Here is an 18,133-nt window from a genome sequence, read left to right as displayed (position 1 = left end):
GATAAAAATGTGTTTTCTACTAAATACATATTCTGTAGTAAATATTACTCACAAGCTAATACAAAAATATTCTGTACCTTTATTCTTCTGCTGCCTCTTAATGCAGGCTGAAATATTAAAACAGAGCATGAAATCAATAGCTTGATTATTTTCATAACCAAGTTATTTTGTTAACTTGCCCTCCCCATGCTTTCAGGAAAATGCAAGATTATTGTCAATGTGATTTTGAAATCAAGTTTGAAAACAAGGGAAACATTTGCTAAAGGCAGAAAATGGGAGTGAATTCTATCTCCTCTTTATATTTGCTTCCCTTTACACTCTACCATTGGAGCCTGGGCTGGTTGGCACTCATCTGTCTCAGAAGACAGGAAAAGAGGGTGCCTTCAGGGGTGAAGTCAAACTACTGGAGAGTTACAGAGCCTGCTGTGACTGTAGAGACTGATACGAGAGAGACAGTTTTGTTGCAACTGGGGCAGCAAGATTTAAAAGTTATGGGGTGAGGAGCACAACTATAAATATTGTACAGTGGTGCCTCGCAAGACGAAAAGAATCCGTTCTGCGAGTTTCTTCTTCTTGCGGTTTTTTCGTCTTGCGAAGCAAGCCCATTAGCGGATTAGCGCTATTAGCGCTATTAGCAGTTTAAGGGCTATTAACGGCTATTAAAGGCTTAAGGGATTAGCAGATTAGCTGCTAAAAGGCTATTAGCATCTTAGCGCTTTAGAAAAAGGGGTTGGGGAGCGAAAAAAACCCTCAAGAATCGCAAGACATTTTCATCTTGCGAAGCAAGCCCATAGAGAAATTCGTCCTGCAAAGCACCTCTGAAAACGGAAAACCCTTTTGTCTTGCGGGTTTTCCGTCTTGCGAGGCATTCGTCTTGCGGGGCACCACTGTACTTGTTTAAGTACATAATGTTGATCCCCCCCCCAAATTCTTTGCATAGATACTCGCCTTGTTTTTAGGTTCTGCTTGTAATACAGTACTGCTCTTTTTCCCAGGTATCCATATGAGCGAATTGATGGAAGAGTAAGAGGCAACCTACGTCAAGCAGCTATTGACAGGTTTTCCAGACCTGATTCTGACAGATTTGTTTTTCTATTGTGTACAAGAGCTGGGGGGTTGGGCATTAATCTTACTGCCGCTGATACCTGCATCATCTTTGATTCAGACTGGAACCCTCAAAATGATCTTCAGGTATTATTGAAAGTGTCAACTGACAACCTTTTATCTTACTGCTGTCTAGAAAGGAGTAGTCTCTTGAGAAATATTATAAATTTGCAATATATACAAATAGTTTCTTTTAAGATTTTATTTGAATTAAGAATTGTTCTAAGGCTTATACATGCTGCTTTTCTACAAACTGAAACATGGTAACCATTCCATATTTTTCCAGGCTCAAGCTCGATGTCACAGGATAGGACAGAGCAAGTCAGTGAAAATCTACAGGTTGATAACAAGAAATTCTTATGAAAGAGAAATGTTTGACAAAGCAAGTTTGAAACTTGGTCTTGATAAGGCTGTGCTTCAGTCCATGAGTGGAAGAGAGAACGCTACAAATGGGGTAAGAACAGTATTCATATATTCATTCAAAAGCCACTTAAATTTGCAGTGTACTTTCCAAATATTCTAGTTTCATCGAAGAGCTTGAGTTGTGCACATACTTTTATTATTTTTGTAAACCGCTTTGAGGTTTTTTCTTACAATCAAGCAGAATATAAATTTTATGAAATAAAAAAACTAGACATGATGTATTTTTACATTTAATGTACTTTTTTTAAAAAAAATTGAAAAGCATCCGTTGGGAGGGCTGATTATTACTGGGATCGTGGCAGGCAGAGCTTCAATATTCCTCCTAAACTGTGTTCTAGTTTTGTCTCCCCATCCCCAAAGAAGACTGTTAGACGTCTTTTCTTTGAATTTAGTAAACATTTCTTTTCTTCTTTTTTTTTTGGGTGGAGAAAGCTGATTGTAAACTGTTTAACATAATTTTAACAAGAGCTATTTCTTTTGCACACATATTACAGGTACAGCAACTATCTAAAAAAGAGATAGAAGATCTTTTGAGGAAAGGCGCGTATGGTGCTCTAATGGATGAAGAGGATGAAGGTTCCAAATTCTGCGAGGAGGATATAGATCAGATTCTTTTGAGGAGAACACACACAATCACTATTGAGTCTGAGGGCAAAGGCTCTACATTTGCAAAGGTGAGCATGAACATTTATGGGGTTGTTTTTTGTATAAATGGAAACGTACATTGAGTGATCTTTTGTCTCTTGGTGTGCCTCTTTATAGCTTAAGACCCTTATATCCCACAAGGCAAGCAGGACCTAAGGAGTCACTATGCCAAAATATATTCCAAAATTTTCCTTAGTCCTGCACAAGTGTGTGTTGACACAAATGCAGCCTCAAAATCATGCTCTTTGTATGTCTGTGAGCCCCACAGAAGACAGTTTGAAAATTTCAAAAGAACATAAAAAGGTCTTGACAGACTAATTCTTCTCTTACTTTCTTTTAAAAAAAATTATATACCACTTAAATGTAAAAATAGATAAATTTCAAAGCAGTTTACAGATTTCAAAGCAGTTTAGATTTCAGATCTAAAGCTGACACAAATGGCCGTAGAGAATATGTGTTTTGGTTATTGGAGCACTTAAGCCCATTCTTCATGGCATATCAGCAGTGAGCATTGATGGCAGTTGCAGACAGGAGTGTAGTCTGTTGCATCTTAAAACTAGATGGAAAGTGGAGATGGGCCTAGAGCTTGCAGACCCTTATTGCAAACTTCTTTGTACAGATAAGCAGTAGCAATTCATAGAGGCTTAAAATGTGTCTCCATCAATGGTTTATAGAGAAGGCTACAACCCTTTGGGAATATATGGAGTAAAATGCACATGTGTGCGCACAGATAAGCATGCACATGCACATATCAAAGCAGTCATCCAATCCCCTCTTCAGTTTTTGCTGCTCTGCAAAAGATCTTTGCCCTGTCACTGAGAATAGAACAGGTCTTTTTTTCCAAAGGGAATTTTACATTTTAAGAGAAAGCATATCTACCCAACATTCAGACCCTTAGTTATTTACAGTCTCAAGCACCTGCAGGTGCTGCAGGTAGCCCATCAGAGTACCTGACTTTGTTGTCAAAAAAGGGGCCCAACCATTGCTTAATTTATAACTTGATAGCTGCAGCACCTAGCAGACTTTTATTCAAAATGCAGGCCTCATGGCTGCAGCATCCAAACAGTTGATTTTATTCCCACCCCCCACACATATCGAGCTTCACAGAGCTGTAGAGAAGTCAAAAGGTTGCTCATTGTTTTGTGACGTTTTGGTTGGTTCTAACACAGGTATTGCTCAAGTATGGATTTTACGGGGGAGTTTTTCCTTAAAAACACAACTTGACTGCCTTTATTTTTATAGGTCTTTAACAGTGGACCCTCTGGATATGAATTAAATTCGTTCCGGAGGTTCGTACTTAACCTGAAAAGTCTGTAACTGGAGGTGCCGCTTCTGCGCATGCGTGTGGCACGCAGAGCGCTTCTGCACGGGCGCGGGCGGCAAAACCCAGAAATATACACTTCTGGGTTTGCCACATTCGCAACCGCAAGTTACATATCCAGAGCGGCACGTAACTCGAGGGTCCACTGTACTCACATTGTTATACCATAAAAAAAAAACACCAAGGTGAATAAATGCATATTTATTTATTTATTTTTGTTAATATATATCTTTGAATATTGATTGGAGATAATTGTTGTATTTTAGGCTAGTTTTGTTGCATCTGGTAACAGAACAGACATTTCACTGGATGATCCTAACTTCTGGCAGAAGTGGGCAAAAAAAGCTGAGCTTGACATTGATGCCTTAAATGGAAGGGTGAGAGAATGAAACCATTAAATACTTTTAGATCACTATAATGTGATTTTTTTAAAAAACAAACAAACAAACAAAACATCTCTTTTTTAATTATAGAACAACCTAGTTATTGATACACCAAGGGTAAGAAAGCAAACTAGACTATACAGTGCAGTCAAAGAAGATGAACTGATGGAATTTTCTGATCTGGAAAGTGATTCTGAAGAAAAACCCAGTATAAAACCCCGTAGACCACAGGACAAATCTCAGGGTTATGCACGAAGTGAATGCTTTAGGGTGGAAAAGAATCTGTTGGTTTATGGGTAAGTAAAACGAGCCTCAAATGACTTACTGCCGTAAATTTAGCCAGACTGCCTTAATGAACTACCATTAAGGTGAGATTAAGAGCCTCTGTCTAAACTTTGCTCCTATAAAGTTGTATACAGTTATTACAAATAAAGGATTACAGGATCAAGCTCAAATTGATCCCCAAATCTCAAGACTGCAGAAACAGCTCTGGAATAGAATTTCCTGAATAGATTTTCCTGCTCTGAGCCTATAAGGGCTATTGGCATTAAACATGTGTATTTTATTATTTCCAGTATAGTTAAATTGTGGCTTTTATGAGCAGTGAACTTGCTGCCTGCTCAGTAAAATAAATATTCTTAAGTCCTTGGTGCTAGAAACTGGATTCCCTGATGTGACCTGCAAATTCAAAATGTATTTAATGCTAACACCAGAAGCCCCATTCTAGCTGTCATTTGGGAGCTAATGTCAAAATGTGAAATCCAGTTCTAGGTATGTACGCTTTCTATTTTTCTTGTAGTTGGGGACGATGGACTGATATCCTCTCACATGGGCGCTATAAACGCCAACTAACAGAACAAGATGTGGAAACCATCTGCCGAACAATCCTTGTGTATTGTCTCAATCATTACAAAGGGGATGAAAACATCAAAAGTTTTGTCTGGGATCTAATCACTCCCACTGCAGATGGACAAACACGAGCCTTGGTTAACCATTCTGGTATGCTTAAGCACATTTTTCTTTTGTATCAAACTCTGTAGCATGCCTAGCACAGCGTTCTAAGGCTGGGATGGGGAACTTGTGGCTCCCTAGATGTTGGATTCTAGCTCCCATCAGCCTCGGCCAGCATGGCCAGTGGTCAGGCATGCTGGAATTTGTGGTGCCATAACAACTTAATCACCATATTTGGTGCGGTGGCTTGGTGTTGACTTTGAGATGGGAAAAGCAGAATAAACTCCCTGTTGTAACATTTGTTCCAGGTAACCAACAGATCCATGCAGTCCTTTCTTATAATGCTTTTTTGGGGGGGGGTGCATGAATGTACAAAAGTTGTTTCCCCCCCCCCAAAAAAAATTCACAGTGCTCTTGAATTGGTACAAATTAAAACCAAATTTATGATGGTGGCATTTTTTACACCCCCCCCCCCATTTTGAGAAGTTGTTGTGGAAGAAGTGGACCCTAGTTAGCTGACTTAGGTGTTTAGCAGTTTCATTTCTGACTCATTTCAATAAGGGTAAATTGGACTGCTAACAACTTGGAAAGTTAAGCATATTTTTTGAAGAGAGCGAACCCTGAAAGGGCAGGAGTGATGGCTAACATCACAAGGCAACTAAGTTGGTTCCAGTCCCCCCCCCTTTTTTTTCTTTTAAAAAGGGTTTAACAAATATTTAAAAGAGCTACTGGGGTCGCCTTTATAGCACAACAGGATTGAAAATAAAAGCTGAGACTATTAGGATGTTGAATTGTGCCACTGGTACTACATTCTGTACTTTTCTTTGTTTCTGCCATATCTTCCTGCACCTGCAACCCTGATTGTAGCCTCACGGACAGTAATGCAATAGTGAATGAGAATTAGCTTTCCACATGTCACTCTGTGCGCACTTTGCAGTTTGTCAGGAGTGAACGCTGAAAGAAGAGCTATATGAAAGTGATTTCACAGATGGGTGTCCCCCTTTGACATAGAATCAGTGCTAATGCTTTCTGTTGAAAAATCATGCATGTGTGTGTTTCTTAGGCTTGTCTGCTCCAGTGCCCAGGGGAAGAAAAGGTAAAAAAGTGAAAGCCCAGAGTGCACAACCTGTGCTGCAGAACGCTGACTGGCTTGCAAGTTGTAACCCAGATGCCTTATTTCAGGAGGACAGCTATAAGAAACACCTCAAACATCACTGTAATAAGTAAGTTTTTTAATTTCCTTGCTTTTACCCAATGACCTAGACTTTGATGTTTTTTCAGTATCCATATCTTAGAACCATGCAAAGACCCTATAGATTGCTGTGGCTATTGCATTTAATCTGTGGTATATCACTAATCAGCTCCAAAGTTGACTTGGCTGTTATCAAGCTTTCTCTGAGTGATTAGTTTTAATCAAGCCTTCTAAGGATGCAGTTTTTATTTTATCACAAAGAAGTGTTGGTAACTGTCATGGCAAAAATCTTCCTTGCATCTGTTATCACCATCATGATAATCATTTATTGCTTGCACTTCACCCTATTGTGAATAAGATTGGTCCTAGAAAAAAAAACACCCCAGGTGTCAAAAACCAGGGTAAAGAGCCAAAATGATTTCTCTACAAATTTATCTGTATAAATTGATACCTTTCCTCTTGCTTTCTCTGTTTATTTAAATACTTGGTAAGATGCTTTCACAAGTATACCAGATTGATTTATGGTATTCTTATGAATGATACTGATATGTAAAAACGGGGGGGTTGTAAATTCATTGGAGCTTACTGCTACTCGTGTACCATGTGTATGACATTAATCCTATTATGCTACTCAAAGAAAGTATCAAGCGATGCAAAGTGTCCTGTGGGTGTTTTGGGGAGAGAACAGATATAGGTTGTAATCTTACTTGGAAATGAGCGTTATTGAAATCAATAGAACTTAAATATGAGTGGGATCAAGCTGAAACTTTTATAAGGATTTGTTGTCTTGGGCAAAGAAAACATTTCACTTAACAACCTGATGTTGAGTTCATAACAAACCCACTGTATACAATTTAAGCAACTTCCATAAAATCCACTTGTAGCATTCAGTGCCTGTTCAAATGTGTGTCTTGCAGTATAGACTTGGTGTCCTGTCCTCTTGTTGCATTACGGTATATGAAGATCTAAACTACAGATTAAAATCATTCCAATCTCACCTTTTGTAAATATTATTTCTGTAAGTGTAAAACAATGTAGTTTAGAGTTATGCAGAGAACTCTGTCAGAGCATCTTCTTTGCCTACTTACTATTTGCTTCTTACACCAAGAAGGGTTAATTGCCGTACAGAAGCAAATTAAATCCTGGAAGAGTGAAATGGGGGTGGGGGGGGAGAAGGGGAAATAGCCATCTCTTTTCTAGAGTTGCTTAAATTGGTGAATAAAGCGTTTACAAACCTTAATGGAAAAAGTTTGTGCTTTTATCTGCATGCTATATTTCCACAGTATTAACCTGTAGTATCGTACATTCAGCTGCTTAAAAATGCTGCTGCTGCTCCTTAAAGTGCCTAGGTGCTGTATATAGATTATTTAGGGCACTTTCCCAAGAGGTACAGCTGATAGATGCATGCCTTGGACTTGCTTGTGTTCCTTGAACATCTCCTTCCTCGCTTCTTCCCTTCTCTCCATCACTCCCCCCCCCCCCCCAAAAAAAAATCTATATGGCAAAAGATTTCTGAAATTGAGCCGAGTTATAAAAGCAGTTTGTGATATGCCATGAAGGTTTGGCATTAAAGAAAAACAAGTCAAAAATTCCACTGGGTGAGCAGAAGCCCTCGGGCATGTCTAATGTTGCTCTTTGTATCCCAGTCATTGTGCTTGTATGCGTATTATTTATTGGGTGCCCTACTGAATAACAGATGTGGTGCTTTTTCTATGTCACATCCATAGACATTGCAAACTTGTCTTTGGATAGATGTACATTCAACCTGGTGACATGACCCTAGGTGAACTGCCATGTTTTGAGCACAGAAGTAACTAATTAAGAAGTTTCTGTAGAAGTAAAGAAACTATAAGAAGTTGTGCCAATGCTTTGCATCCAGATAGTATAATGTATGAAGCAGAACTTACACAGCTTGCTGTATTCAGATCCAGAAGCCCCTCAGGGTCATGGATATTTCTGCAATTTTTACAAACCCAAGAAGATAAAAGTGTGATGGTACTCATTTTTCTGTATCATGAGCACCATATTGTTATAAATTATTGTATTTTTATCTGTGCTAAATCAGGAATAGCCATCTCCTTCAGCCTGGGGTACAGGCTTTCCCTAGCCAATCTGCTGAGGGACCATCTCCCACTCCTGTAATCCATCCACATTGGTACATTGGCTTGGATAATCCAAGCATCTGGTTTTGGGACTGAATTGGACTTGGTCACCCTTAATCAGGAAAAGGACAGAGGAAATGTGGTCCTGTTGCTTCTGCTAGATCTCTCAGTGGCCTTTTGATACTATTGACCTTGGTGTCATACTGGACTGGCTTGCTAGGTTGCAAGTTTAAGGCACTGTATAGACCGGTTTCTATCTATAGGGAGAGTTCCAGAGAGTGAACTTTAGGTGACTGCACCCCTGGCAGCGGTGCTGTGGGGTGCTACAGGTAATGTATTGTCCCCAGTGCTGTTTAACATCTATATGAAGCTGCTGCAGTTTCAGAATGCTGAAAACACCCAGCTCTATTTCTGTGTTATGTCTAAATAAGGTGTGGGTGGACATGCATGTCCTGGGCTAGTGTCTGGATATATTGGTGGGCTGAGTGAGGTCCAGTGAGCTCAAGTTGAATTGTGATAAGGTGGAGGTCCTTTGGGTGAGTGATCTCCAGCTCTGGGAATTAGGTGTATTGCCTGTTCTGAACAGGGTTCCTCTCCCCTTGAAGGAATAGGTATGTAGTCTGATGGGTGCTTCTTGAGCCATCATTGTCACTGAAGGCCCAAAAGAAGCCTTTTACCACCTGCAGATGAAACACAGGTTACAGCTGTTCCTGGCTAGGGTAACTTGGACACAGTGATCCATTCAGGGCTTTTTCTCAGCTGGAATTCACAGGAACTCAGTTCTGGAACCTCTCAGGTGGGCGCCATTGCCATTATAAAAGAACAAGGTTCACGATGGGCTCCGGCAGCTTTATTTCTTGAAAAATAGCACTGGATCCATGGACTGGTAACCCTAGGACAGTCTAAACAAAGTTGCCTACAGTTATTAGGTGAGGTTACCTACAATGAACATGTGATACACCATTAAAAGGAATTGCTTTAACTACCAATCTGTTGCTGACCCAGGTTTAAACCTAAAGAACCTGGGAGCCATATTACCTGAGATTACACCTTCTTCCATATAGACCTGCCCATTCATAAAGCTATTTAGCTGATACCCTCCTGCTACCTGCTGAAATCCATCCTGTGGCAACCCAGATGAGTGCTTTTTGTGTGGTAGCACTCAGTTTGTAGAATAGTCTCTCTTCTTAAAGAAGGCAGGCGCTAACTGTGAAATGTTTTCAGCTCTTGGTAGAAACATAGTTATTTGCCCAATCATCTTCCGGCCATTGATACCCATTTTTCAAATTGTTCTGGTTGTTGATGTATTCATGTAGTTTTAATGTTTATTTTATTGATTTGTTTTATATTATTGTTGTACACCGCCTTGCAATGTTTAATAAATGCAGCACAGAAGTATTTTAGATTAATACGTAATAGTTTATCCCATTTTCAGATAGTTTTCTAGCATCATTGGGAGTGAATATAATTGTGTGTTTGGTTATATCAATTTAGTCTTTGACTGGGAGCATACGATTATAGCTCCAAAACAGTTTTACAGCATGTCAGAGGTGTTACATTGTAAATTTGAACTAGGTTACGTTCCGTTGTCATCCAATCTAGGCAGGTGAAATAGTAGTAAATTTGGCAGAACTTTTTTTTTTTTTTTTTTGAAATCCTGTCTTTAGGAAACACTGACTTTTCCGTTCTCAGAAGCAAAAAATTGTACAATCGTAACAAGCCTGACATTCCATATTGGGGGTTTATTGTAAGGTAGTAAAACCAGATTTTATATCTCGTTTATTCCTGCAACTTCTGATGTGCTTCCAAAAATGGTATTAAGGCAGCAGCTGAGGAAATTTTATGAGATAATGAAGCAGAACAGTTACTGAAAGCCATCTGCTCAGTTGTTTACAAACTTGCTTCAATACTTCAGAGGCAGTGGTAGAGTACGTGTCTAAACTTCACAAGCTGCACTAGGTAGAACTAAATGAAATGCGCCTGGGTTGGGCTGAGCTCGATCCCTCTCTGTGCAGTCTAAGCGGTTGCCAGGCAGGCCTGTTGGAAGCCAGCAGAAAGCACCACACAGAGGTGATTATGTGCCACCATCTGTCACGCTTCAAGCCTACCATACAGCATGGCTAATCAGCCTTGGCAGGATGATGGATGAACAGCAGCAGCTGCCAAAAGCCACTGTTGGCAAACAGTCCTGAAGTTAAGAACTTTTTCCCCTCTCTGTTTTCCTCTCCAGGGTCCTGCTGCGTGTCCGCATGCTGTACTATCTGAGGCAAGAAGTTATAGGGGACCAAGCTGACAAGATCTTGGAGGGTGCTGACTCAAGGTTAGTGCAAATTTAGGTTGATATGTTGCTTTATGCGAGCTGTAACCTGTGCATATTTATTTTAGATCAGAGGAATTTAAAGATTTAGCAGTTGCATATCTGTTCAGGGCATTTTATCATTTCATGCTTTGAATGTGGCTGGTGAGAGTGAATATAAGATGGGTAATGGGGATTTTTCATTTCATAGTGAGGAAAAATTCACTAATACCTGCTTTGATAGGGTGGGTCAGATTCTAATATTTAATATAAATATTTTAGAGAGGGGAAAGTATTACTAAATAAATAATATTAACACTTCTATTGTTTATAACCACTTTGGGTTTTTTCAAGTATCTCGATGCCTTGTGTAATCAAGTTTGCTCTTCCCAACACTTAGTGTGAACACATTTAAATGTGATACCTAACCTTCAGAGGTATTTCCAAATGTGTAATTCTTTTTATAGTGAGGCTGATATTTGGATTCCTGAGCCATTTCATGCTGAAGTTCCTACAGACTGGTGGGATAAGGAGGCAGATAAATCCCTTTTAATTGGAGTGTTCAAGCATGGTAAGTGATGTCTCACTTCGAACAGAACTCCTTGGTAAAAGCTTTCTGTGTATACCAATATTCAGTCACAATATTAACAAGTGTAGTTCCAAAGAATTGTTGGCTTCTCGCTCCTTTTTTCCTTCTGCATTGAAAAAAAAAATCTATTTGAGTTGTAAATATCAGATGCTGTTTTTAAATGTTTGCAGAACATTTCTGGAGAAAACATTACTTCCTTGGCTGTAAATAACACAAAACCATATTTGTTTAAATAATAGCCAAGTAGTATTATAGATCTCCATAAACTCTGCTTCCAGCACTGTTTCACTTGCTAACTCTGCCAGCCAGTGTCAAAGTGGACGGTGGGCTTAACCTCTGCTATTAATCTGTACAAGTGCCTCCTGGGCTTTGTTCCAAGCAATATTTCACAAATGTCAGTGCTGAGAACTCCCGGCTCCCTTGAGTGGGATGCAGCCTTGTTAACTTTGAAAGGCTGGGGATGCAGAGCTGGCATGATATATACAGTGAGCAATTCCTGATTATAATCCCAATTCTCTGGAGGTTGCAGAGGTATTCTCAGCAGCCCAGCCTGACTAAAGGGGAGAATGATGGCTTATAAAACCTTTCATGATTACAGTTTGGCTTGAGGCTCTACAGCAGTTAAGGACAGTGTGTTGTAGTACAAATCCTAATTGAATTGTGCTGTTCTGCCTATGTACAGCAGCTCTGTTTTGTGGGCTCAGCTGAGACAAGTCTAGTCTAAAAATCATTTTCTTGCTGTGCACTGTTGGGATCTGCCATTTTCCATCTAGTCAACTTGGATGGTACAGAAAAGTAAACAGCAGTTTGAAAACCATGGAGGGAACGGTGTCATCTTACTGACATGCATCATCCTAAACCAAATAAGACAGGTTTGCTGGCCTTACGTATTTTCCCATGTATGCATTTCCAACTGTAAGTGCCAGTTTAAATAGGGCTAGTACCATTGAAAGGTAGGTGAGTTGGGGGATGTTAAATCTAGAGGTGAAAGGGTAACTAATAAAAAGCTTTGTGCATGGCTACTGCTCCCATTTTTCTGCCTTTCTTGCCCACTCACCCAGCCAAACACTGCCTGGAAATCTTTAATGTCTCCATACTTTCCACAGGTGTATGGCACATTCTTGTTTGTAATGAAAGGAAGTAGAAATGTGGAAGTAGAACTTGTCTTCACACATTCTTGTATGTAATGGGAACGGAAAAGTAGAAATGCAGTATTCTCGTTCTTCATCAGTATAAAAGTGTCATTCTCATGGAGCTATTTTGTTTATACTTGTGGGTGCTTGGTGTGTTTTTCTGTCTGGGTGCAGGCTATGAGAAGTACAATTCAATGAGAGCCGACTCCACTCTCTGTTTCCTGGAACGTGTTGGTATGCCTGATGCCAAGGCCATAGCTGCTGAGCAGAGAGGAACAGATATATTAACAGATGGTGGTGATGGGTAAGGACATTATAAAAATTTAATAAACTTTACAACACTATCATAAATACTGGCCTGGCTTCACCTATTGCATCACATTTGAGGATTCTCTTTCTTATAACAGTGTTTCCATATATATGAAGTAGTTAAAAAGCAAGTTTGGGATTCATTTTAATGGATATATAATTAGACATTAAGAAGCTTTTTTGGTCATTTAACATTGTCCCTCATGATACTGCATAATAAGGTTTGGAAAGGATTTGTTCTTTAGCTCTGATAGTTGTGTTTCTCCCCCCCCCCCCCCCAAAATCATATTTCCTGTAGGGGTGATTTTGATAGAGAAGATGAAGATCCAGAATATAAACCAACCAGGACTCCATTCAAAGATGAAATTGATGTAAGGATCTTGACATGCTAATACATGTTTTTTTATTAATGTGTATTTTTTATTAATGTGTAATATTTGAAGAAAGGTTATTTGAAATATTAATGTATTGTCTCATGTAATGTTCTTGTGTGTAACAAAAAATTATTTTCAGCTTTTTGAAAGGTAATTTCCTCTGCTTCCTCAAAGCTAAATTTTTGAAAAACAAATGCTGAAGTAACACTCTTTTTTTCTAAAGGAATTTGCAAACTCTCCTTCTGACAAGGAAGAATCCATAGAGCTCCACACAAGTAAGCCTGGGAATGGGGTGAGGGAGAAGTGTTAATAATGCTCATATTATCTAATGTTGATTGTGGTACACAAGGGACCAACTTTTTGTGCTTTAATTTTCAGAAAAATTAATGGCTTTATATCTTTTGTGTAATAATTTGCCACCTACATATACTGTTGCTTTGTATATGCTTTATTCAGTTTGGTTACATAATGGGATATGTGTAGTGGTAGAGCCAAAGCTATAACACTGAGATCCAGCGCCGAGGGCCTTCTGGCGGTTCCCTCATTGCGAGAAGTAAGGTTACAGGGAACCAGGCAGAGGGCCTTCTCGGTAGTGGCGCCTGCCCTGTGGAACGCCCTCCCAGCAGATGTCAAAGCAATAAACAACTATTTTACTTTTAAAAGACAACTGAAGGCAGCCCTCTTTAAGGAAGTTTTTAATGTCTGATGCTGTACTGTTTTTAATATTCAGTTGGAAGCAGCCCAGAGTGGCTGGGGAAACCCAGCCAGATGGGCGGGGTATAAATAATAAATTATTATTATTATTATAACCATTTTGGAGAGGGATAACCATTTTAGCTGTGTGTTGTCACCAGAACTTCACTGAGTGTGTTGTTCACAATAGTGAAGTTCAAGACATAAATGTTTCAGAATTCATCTTAAGAGGACTTCAGTGTTAGATATTTGATTTGTGGGGTTTTAAACTCAATGTGCTTTTCATAGATAGCATATTAGCATTTGACTATAATTACAAATGTCTAATATTAGCTTTGCTAATATTCTGTAGGCAAGCACAGTGAAAGCAATGCTGATTTTGGCCAACTCTACTGGCCTAACACTTCAACCCTGACTACCCGCTTGCGCCGCCTCATTACTGCCTATCAGCGTAGCTATAAAAGGCAACAAATGAGGCAAGAGGCGCTAATGAAGACTGACCGACGCCGTCGACGACCTCGTGAAGAAGTGAGAGCATTAGAAGCTGAAAGAGAAGCTATAATAACAGAAAAACGTCAAAAGTAAGTTTCTTTAGGCTTCGTTCTCATAGAAATGAGCATCTGCTTGCAACATCGCTCATTTTCTTTGAAATAGATCCTGGTATCTGGTATCAAATTGGGGTGTGAAAAGCTTTTAGATGTGTCCTGACATGCTAATCTCTTCCTTTTTCCAGATGGACAAGAAGAGAGGAAGCAGATTTTTATCGTGTTGTGTCTACTTTTGGGGTTATTTTTGACCCTATAAAGCAGCAGTTTGATTGGAACCAGTTCAGAGCCTTTGCCAGACTTGATAAGAAGTCTGATGAAAGTTTAGAGAAGTACTTCAATTGCTTTGTAGCTATGTGCAGGCGAGTGTGCCGAATGCCATCCAAGCCAGATGAAGGTAGGTTTGCTGATAGCTATAACTCTAATAAATGGAAAGTTATAAACTGAGACAAGTTCCAAGCAAAGATGCAAGCGGATATTTTAAATACATCTTCTATGTTTGTTTCCCCTTCACATATACTCACTCTTTTCAATTCACGCACACACACAGGTATTCATTCAAATGTAGAAAGTATATAAAAATCCTAATGTGTGGAAGATGAAGTATTTGGATTGGTCTGTTCCTCTTGCACGAGACTCAGGCAGGAGCAAAGAATTGTGGGAAGTAGATAGCTCCTCATTTTTTCCCTCCTGCCTGGACGGAGCAGCTTGACCCTCCCAACTCTCCCTGTTTTGTTCTCTGTTAGTCAGCTGAATCCTCTGTAACTCCTGTCTTTGTTGTTCTAAGTTACTTAGTAATCTTTCTCTTGCTTACTTGTTTGTTGGATAAATTTTCCTGTCTTTGTTGCCGTTTGTGTCCTTTTTTTGTCCGCCACTGAGGTAACAAAAAAAGCGAAAGAAGTATCTTACTCACTCATAGATGACCAATTCTACAGTCCACTCTTCTCTGCTTCCCCTCCCCCACCAGGCAATTTGGACCTAGTGTTGACACTTCTTAAAAACTATTGAGCACTTGGAATGTTCACAATTATTCCATAATTTCTTAGCAGCTGACCCAGTGATCTGGGGTATTTGAGTTCAAGTACCTTAAATTAGAGATCTTAGCAAGATATTTAAGAAAACGCAGGTCAGTTATTTTTAGGGTTCTCCCCCCCCCCTTTTGTTGAGTAAAATGTAGTAATTTTAAAATCTTCCTAATATCTACTTATTTATCTCTTTTCCTACAGAACCCCCTGATCTTTCTACTGTGATTGAACCAATCACTGAGGAACGTGCTTCTCGAACTTTGTATCGCATAGAGCTCTTGCGGAAAGTCCGAGAGCAGGTTCTCCATCATCCACAATTGGTGGAAAAGTTAAAACTGTGTCAGCCAAGCTTGGATCTGCCAGAGTGGTGGGAATGTGGCAAACATGACAAAGATTTACTGATTGGTGCTGCTAAACATGGAGTCAGCAGGACAGATTATCACATCCTGAATGACCCTGAACTTTCTTTTCTTGATTCTCATAAAAACTTTGCTCAAAACAGGGGTGGAGGTAATCTGAGTACTTTGTTAAACCCATTGGGTGTCTGCTGTAGCCAGACAGCCTCTGTTATCCCATCCACACCAGCACAAGATGAAAAGTCTGCAGAACAAGCTGAAGTTAAACTGGAAGGACCTGAGAAAACATCAGCCAAAGAGGAGTCTGATAGTAAAGAGGAGGAAGATGCAACAGATACTGCAGGAAAAAGTGATAAGGAGGAATATGAGGCTGAGGCTGAGGCTGGTCCTGTTAAATGTGAAATAAAGGACATGGAATTGAGCACAGAGGTAGAGCCAAAATCTATTTCTGAGAAAGGTTCAGAAGATGATGAAGAAGAAAAACTCGATGATGATGACAAATCAGAAGAGTCATCCCAACCTGAAGGTAATCGTGAAGAAAATAAGGGTTGATTCAGAATAATATTGTCCATATTTGGTACACCATATATGCAATCTCCCATCAGACATTTTTGAGCTGAAAGGAGATCTACCTTTAATTTTATGATCTTACTCATATCTTTGAGTATGCAGTTTTAGGATTGCATGAATTCAGTAGGGTTTTTTTAAGCATTCTGACTTCAGAGAGCCTGTCCATATTGACGTGTATGCCAAGGCAATCTCTACATCTGACTAGAAAACATTGTACAATCCAGAAGATTTTGGAGTATGTTATAAGAACCCTGCCTGGATCTGTTTTGGCCTCGTTATTCCTCTGTAAGACTGTTGCATCCTTGAACAACTAGGGCTGGCCTACAGTTGGATACTGCATAGGGGAGGTCTGTAGTTGTAGTGGGGAAGAGTTGCATAGGATGCAGTTTGAAAACCAGTGTTTTATTTGGTTCTAACAAAGCAGGTTCCTCTACAGTGCAGTATAAATGTTTTTGTTTTTTAAAAAACAACACAGAATTGCCTCAGTTGATAGATAATCCTGAGCTGACTGCAAAACTGGAATATTATCATTGTAATAAATATGGAGCACAAAAGAGCAGATATATATCATAATCTGTTCCAAACACCAAAGTCATGGAGCATAAGAAGAGTAATGTACAGTGACATGGCAAAATAGCATACTAAAGTTGGCTTGCTTAAATTGCCATCCAATTGCTGCTTTTGGGATCTTCATCTCATTAACATATCAAAGAGTACATTATAAACATGAGTGAGTGTTCACCATCTTTAATGTATAGAAAACTGCCCGTAAAGACTTTGTCAGATCAACACTACAATGATACTGTAAATAATAGTGGCTTACTTCTGTGACTAATTCTTAGTGATTAATATTTCTCAGCAGGAACAATTTCTCAGGGTAAGAATTTTGATGAAGAAAGCAATGCATCCCTGAGCACCGCAAGGGATGAAACACGTGATGGATTTTATATGGAAGATGGAGACCCATCAGTAGCTCAGCTCCTTCACGAAAGAACATTTGCTTTTTCATTCTGGCCGAAGGTTGGTTCAATAGAGAACTGATCACTTCTGAGGAGTGATGTGCTTGATGCATTACTTATTACATAATGTAGTTTTTCTCAAACTGTGAAGCAGGGGTGCCTTTCAGGGGACATGAGAGACACTCAAGGCATGGCAAAGGTTTGCCAGCCTGGTCACCAGTGGCTCAACTGCAACTGAGTGGCCTGCTGGGGGCATACACCCTTTCTAGTATAATAGCAGTAGAGGAAAGCCAAACTGCCTTTGCATTTTGCCAAGTCTTCCTTCCCTTTCCTACTGGCTCCATTGTCGCATGGATAAATTTCCCGTTGCCCCTGTGGGGCAACCTGTAGGCCAGATGTAGTCCATGGATCCTTGGGACCATAGCATGGTGGGGATATTTGGGCAGGTGGTAGCTACAGGTGGAAGGATTAACTCAATATGTGCTGCCACCCCTTAAGAATCCCTCCCTGGCATAGCAAGAGGGCTTTTGGGTAAACTTTATTACCATGAATGATGGAAAGAGAGGATGGGACGTTTAAATGACTGTATGTGAACAGGGGTTGTATAGATGGCTGTGCAAGGAATCTCCTGCCCACTTTTGGTCTTACTTACCATCACTATTCAATGCCAAACCCATTTCCCTTGTGGTGACTCATTCAGAGGCAACCCATTCAGAATTGGGAACTTTCCTAAATTTCCAGAACAGGTTTTGGAGAAGGATGTTGAAGGAAGGGATATCCTTTAAAGTTTCTGTGTAGAGTTCTGCATGCTGCTCCTTGGATCTTGTGTATTTTTGCAGAGGGGGCAGGGGTTGGCAAGGGGGGAAAAGAGTACATTCAGAAGAGTGGAGCCAAGTTCAAAAGTACTGGAAAACACTGACAATACAGCCTACGGATTACATCCAATGTAGTGCTAAGTTAAAGTCATTTGCAGTGTACTTGTTTTGCCGGCAAATCCTTTTTTCTGGCAGTGGAATGTTGCTGCACAAGAGAATGCATAAGTGGGTTGCTCATAACTTTCTTTGCACAACAGATTGCACACTCTGTCGCTTGAGTTTCCACTAGCACAACTGTTGCATTGGATATTGTGCATCATCACCATTCGATTTATATTTCACTTACAT

The 18,133-nt window shown here is 39.8% G+C and overlaps 1 protein-coding gene across 8 annotated transcripts in view; it reads left to right on the top strand.

Annotated features, from left to right (window-relative positions):
- CHD7 (chromodomain helicase DNA binding protein 7) overlaps positions 1-18,133 on the top strand; it is a 143,265-nt gene that overhangs the window by 115,235 nt on the left and 9,897 nt on the right. For 7 of the 8 annotated variants that reach the window (XM_083450875.1, XM_083450881.1, XM_083450878.1 and 4 more), the window contains 16 exons: positions 996-1,191; positions 1,391-1,558; positions 2,022-2,201; positions 3,760-3,870; positions 3,967-4,172; positions 4,676-4,875; positions 5,891-6,050; positions 10,352-10,441; positions 10,885-10,988; positions 12,314-12,443; positions 12,747-12,819; positions 13,046-13,097; positions 13,868-14,096; positions 14,249-14,457; positions 15,287-15,967; positions 16,871-17,031. In XM_083450875.1, coding sequence (XP_083307001.1) covers positions 996-1,191; positions 1,391-1,558; positions 2,022-2,201; positions 3,760-3,870; positions 3,967-4,172; positions 4,676-4,875; positions 5,891-6,050; positions 10,352-10,441; positions 10,885-10,988; positions 12,314-12,443; positions 12,747-12,819; positions 13,046-13,097; positions 13,868-14,096; positions 14,249-14,457; positions 15,287-15,967; positions 16,871-17,031 — 2,950 coding nt within the window. The remainder of the gene's footprint in view (positions 1-995; positions 1,192-1,390; positions 1,559-2,021; positions 2,202-3,759; positions 3,871-3,966; positions 4,173-4,675; positions 4,876-5,890; positions 6,051-10,351; positions 10,442-10,884; positions 10,989-12,313; positions 12,444-12,746; positions 12,820-13,045; positions 13,098-13,867; positions 14,097-14,248; positions 14,458-15,286; positions 15,968-16,870; positions 17,032-18,133) is intronic. The other variant, XM_083450882.1, reaches the window with a different exon arrangement.

Source organism: Podarcis tiliguerta (genome assembly GCF_965153285.1).
Source record: "Podarcis tiliguerta genome assembly, chromosome: 7".
NCBI lineage: Eukaryota > Metazoa > Chordata > Lepidosauria > Squamata > Lacertidae > Podarcis > Podarcis tiliguerta.
This window is presented reverse-complemented; position numbering and strand designations above follow the sequence as displayed.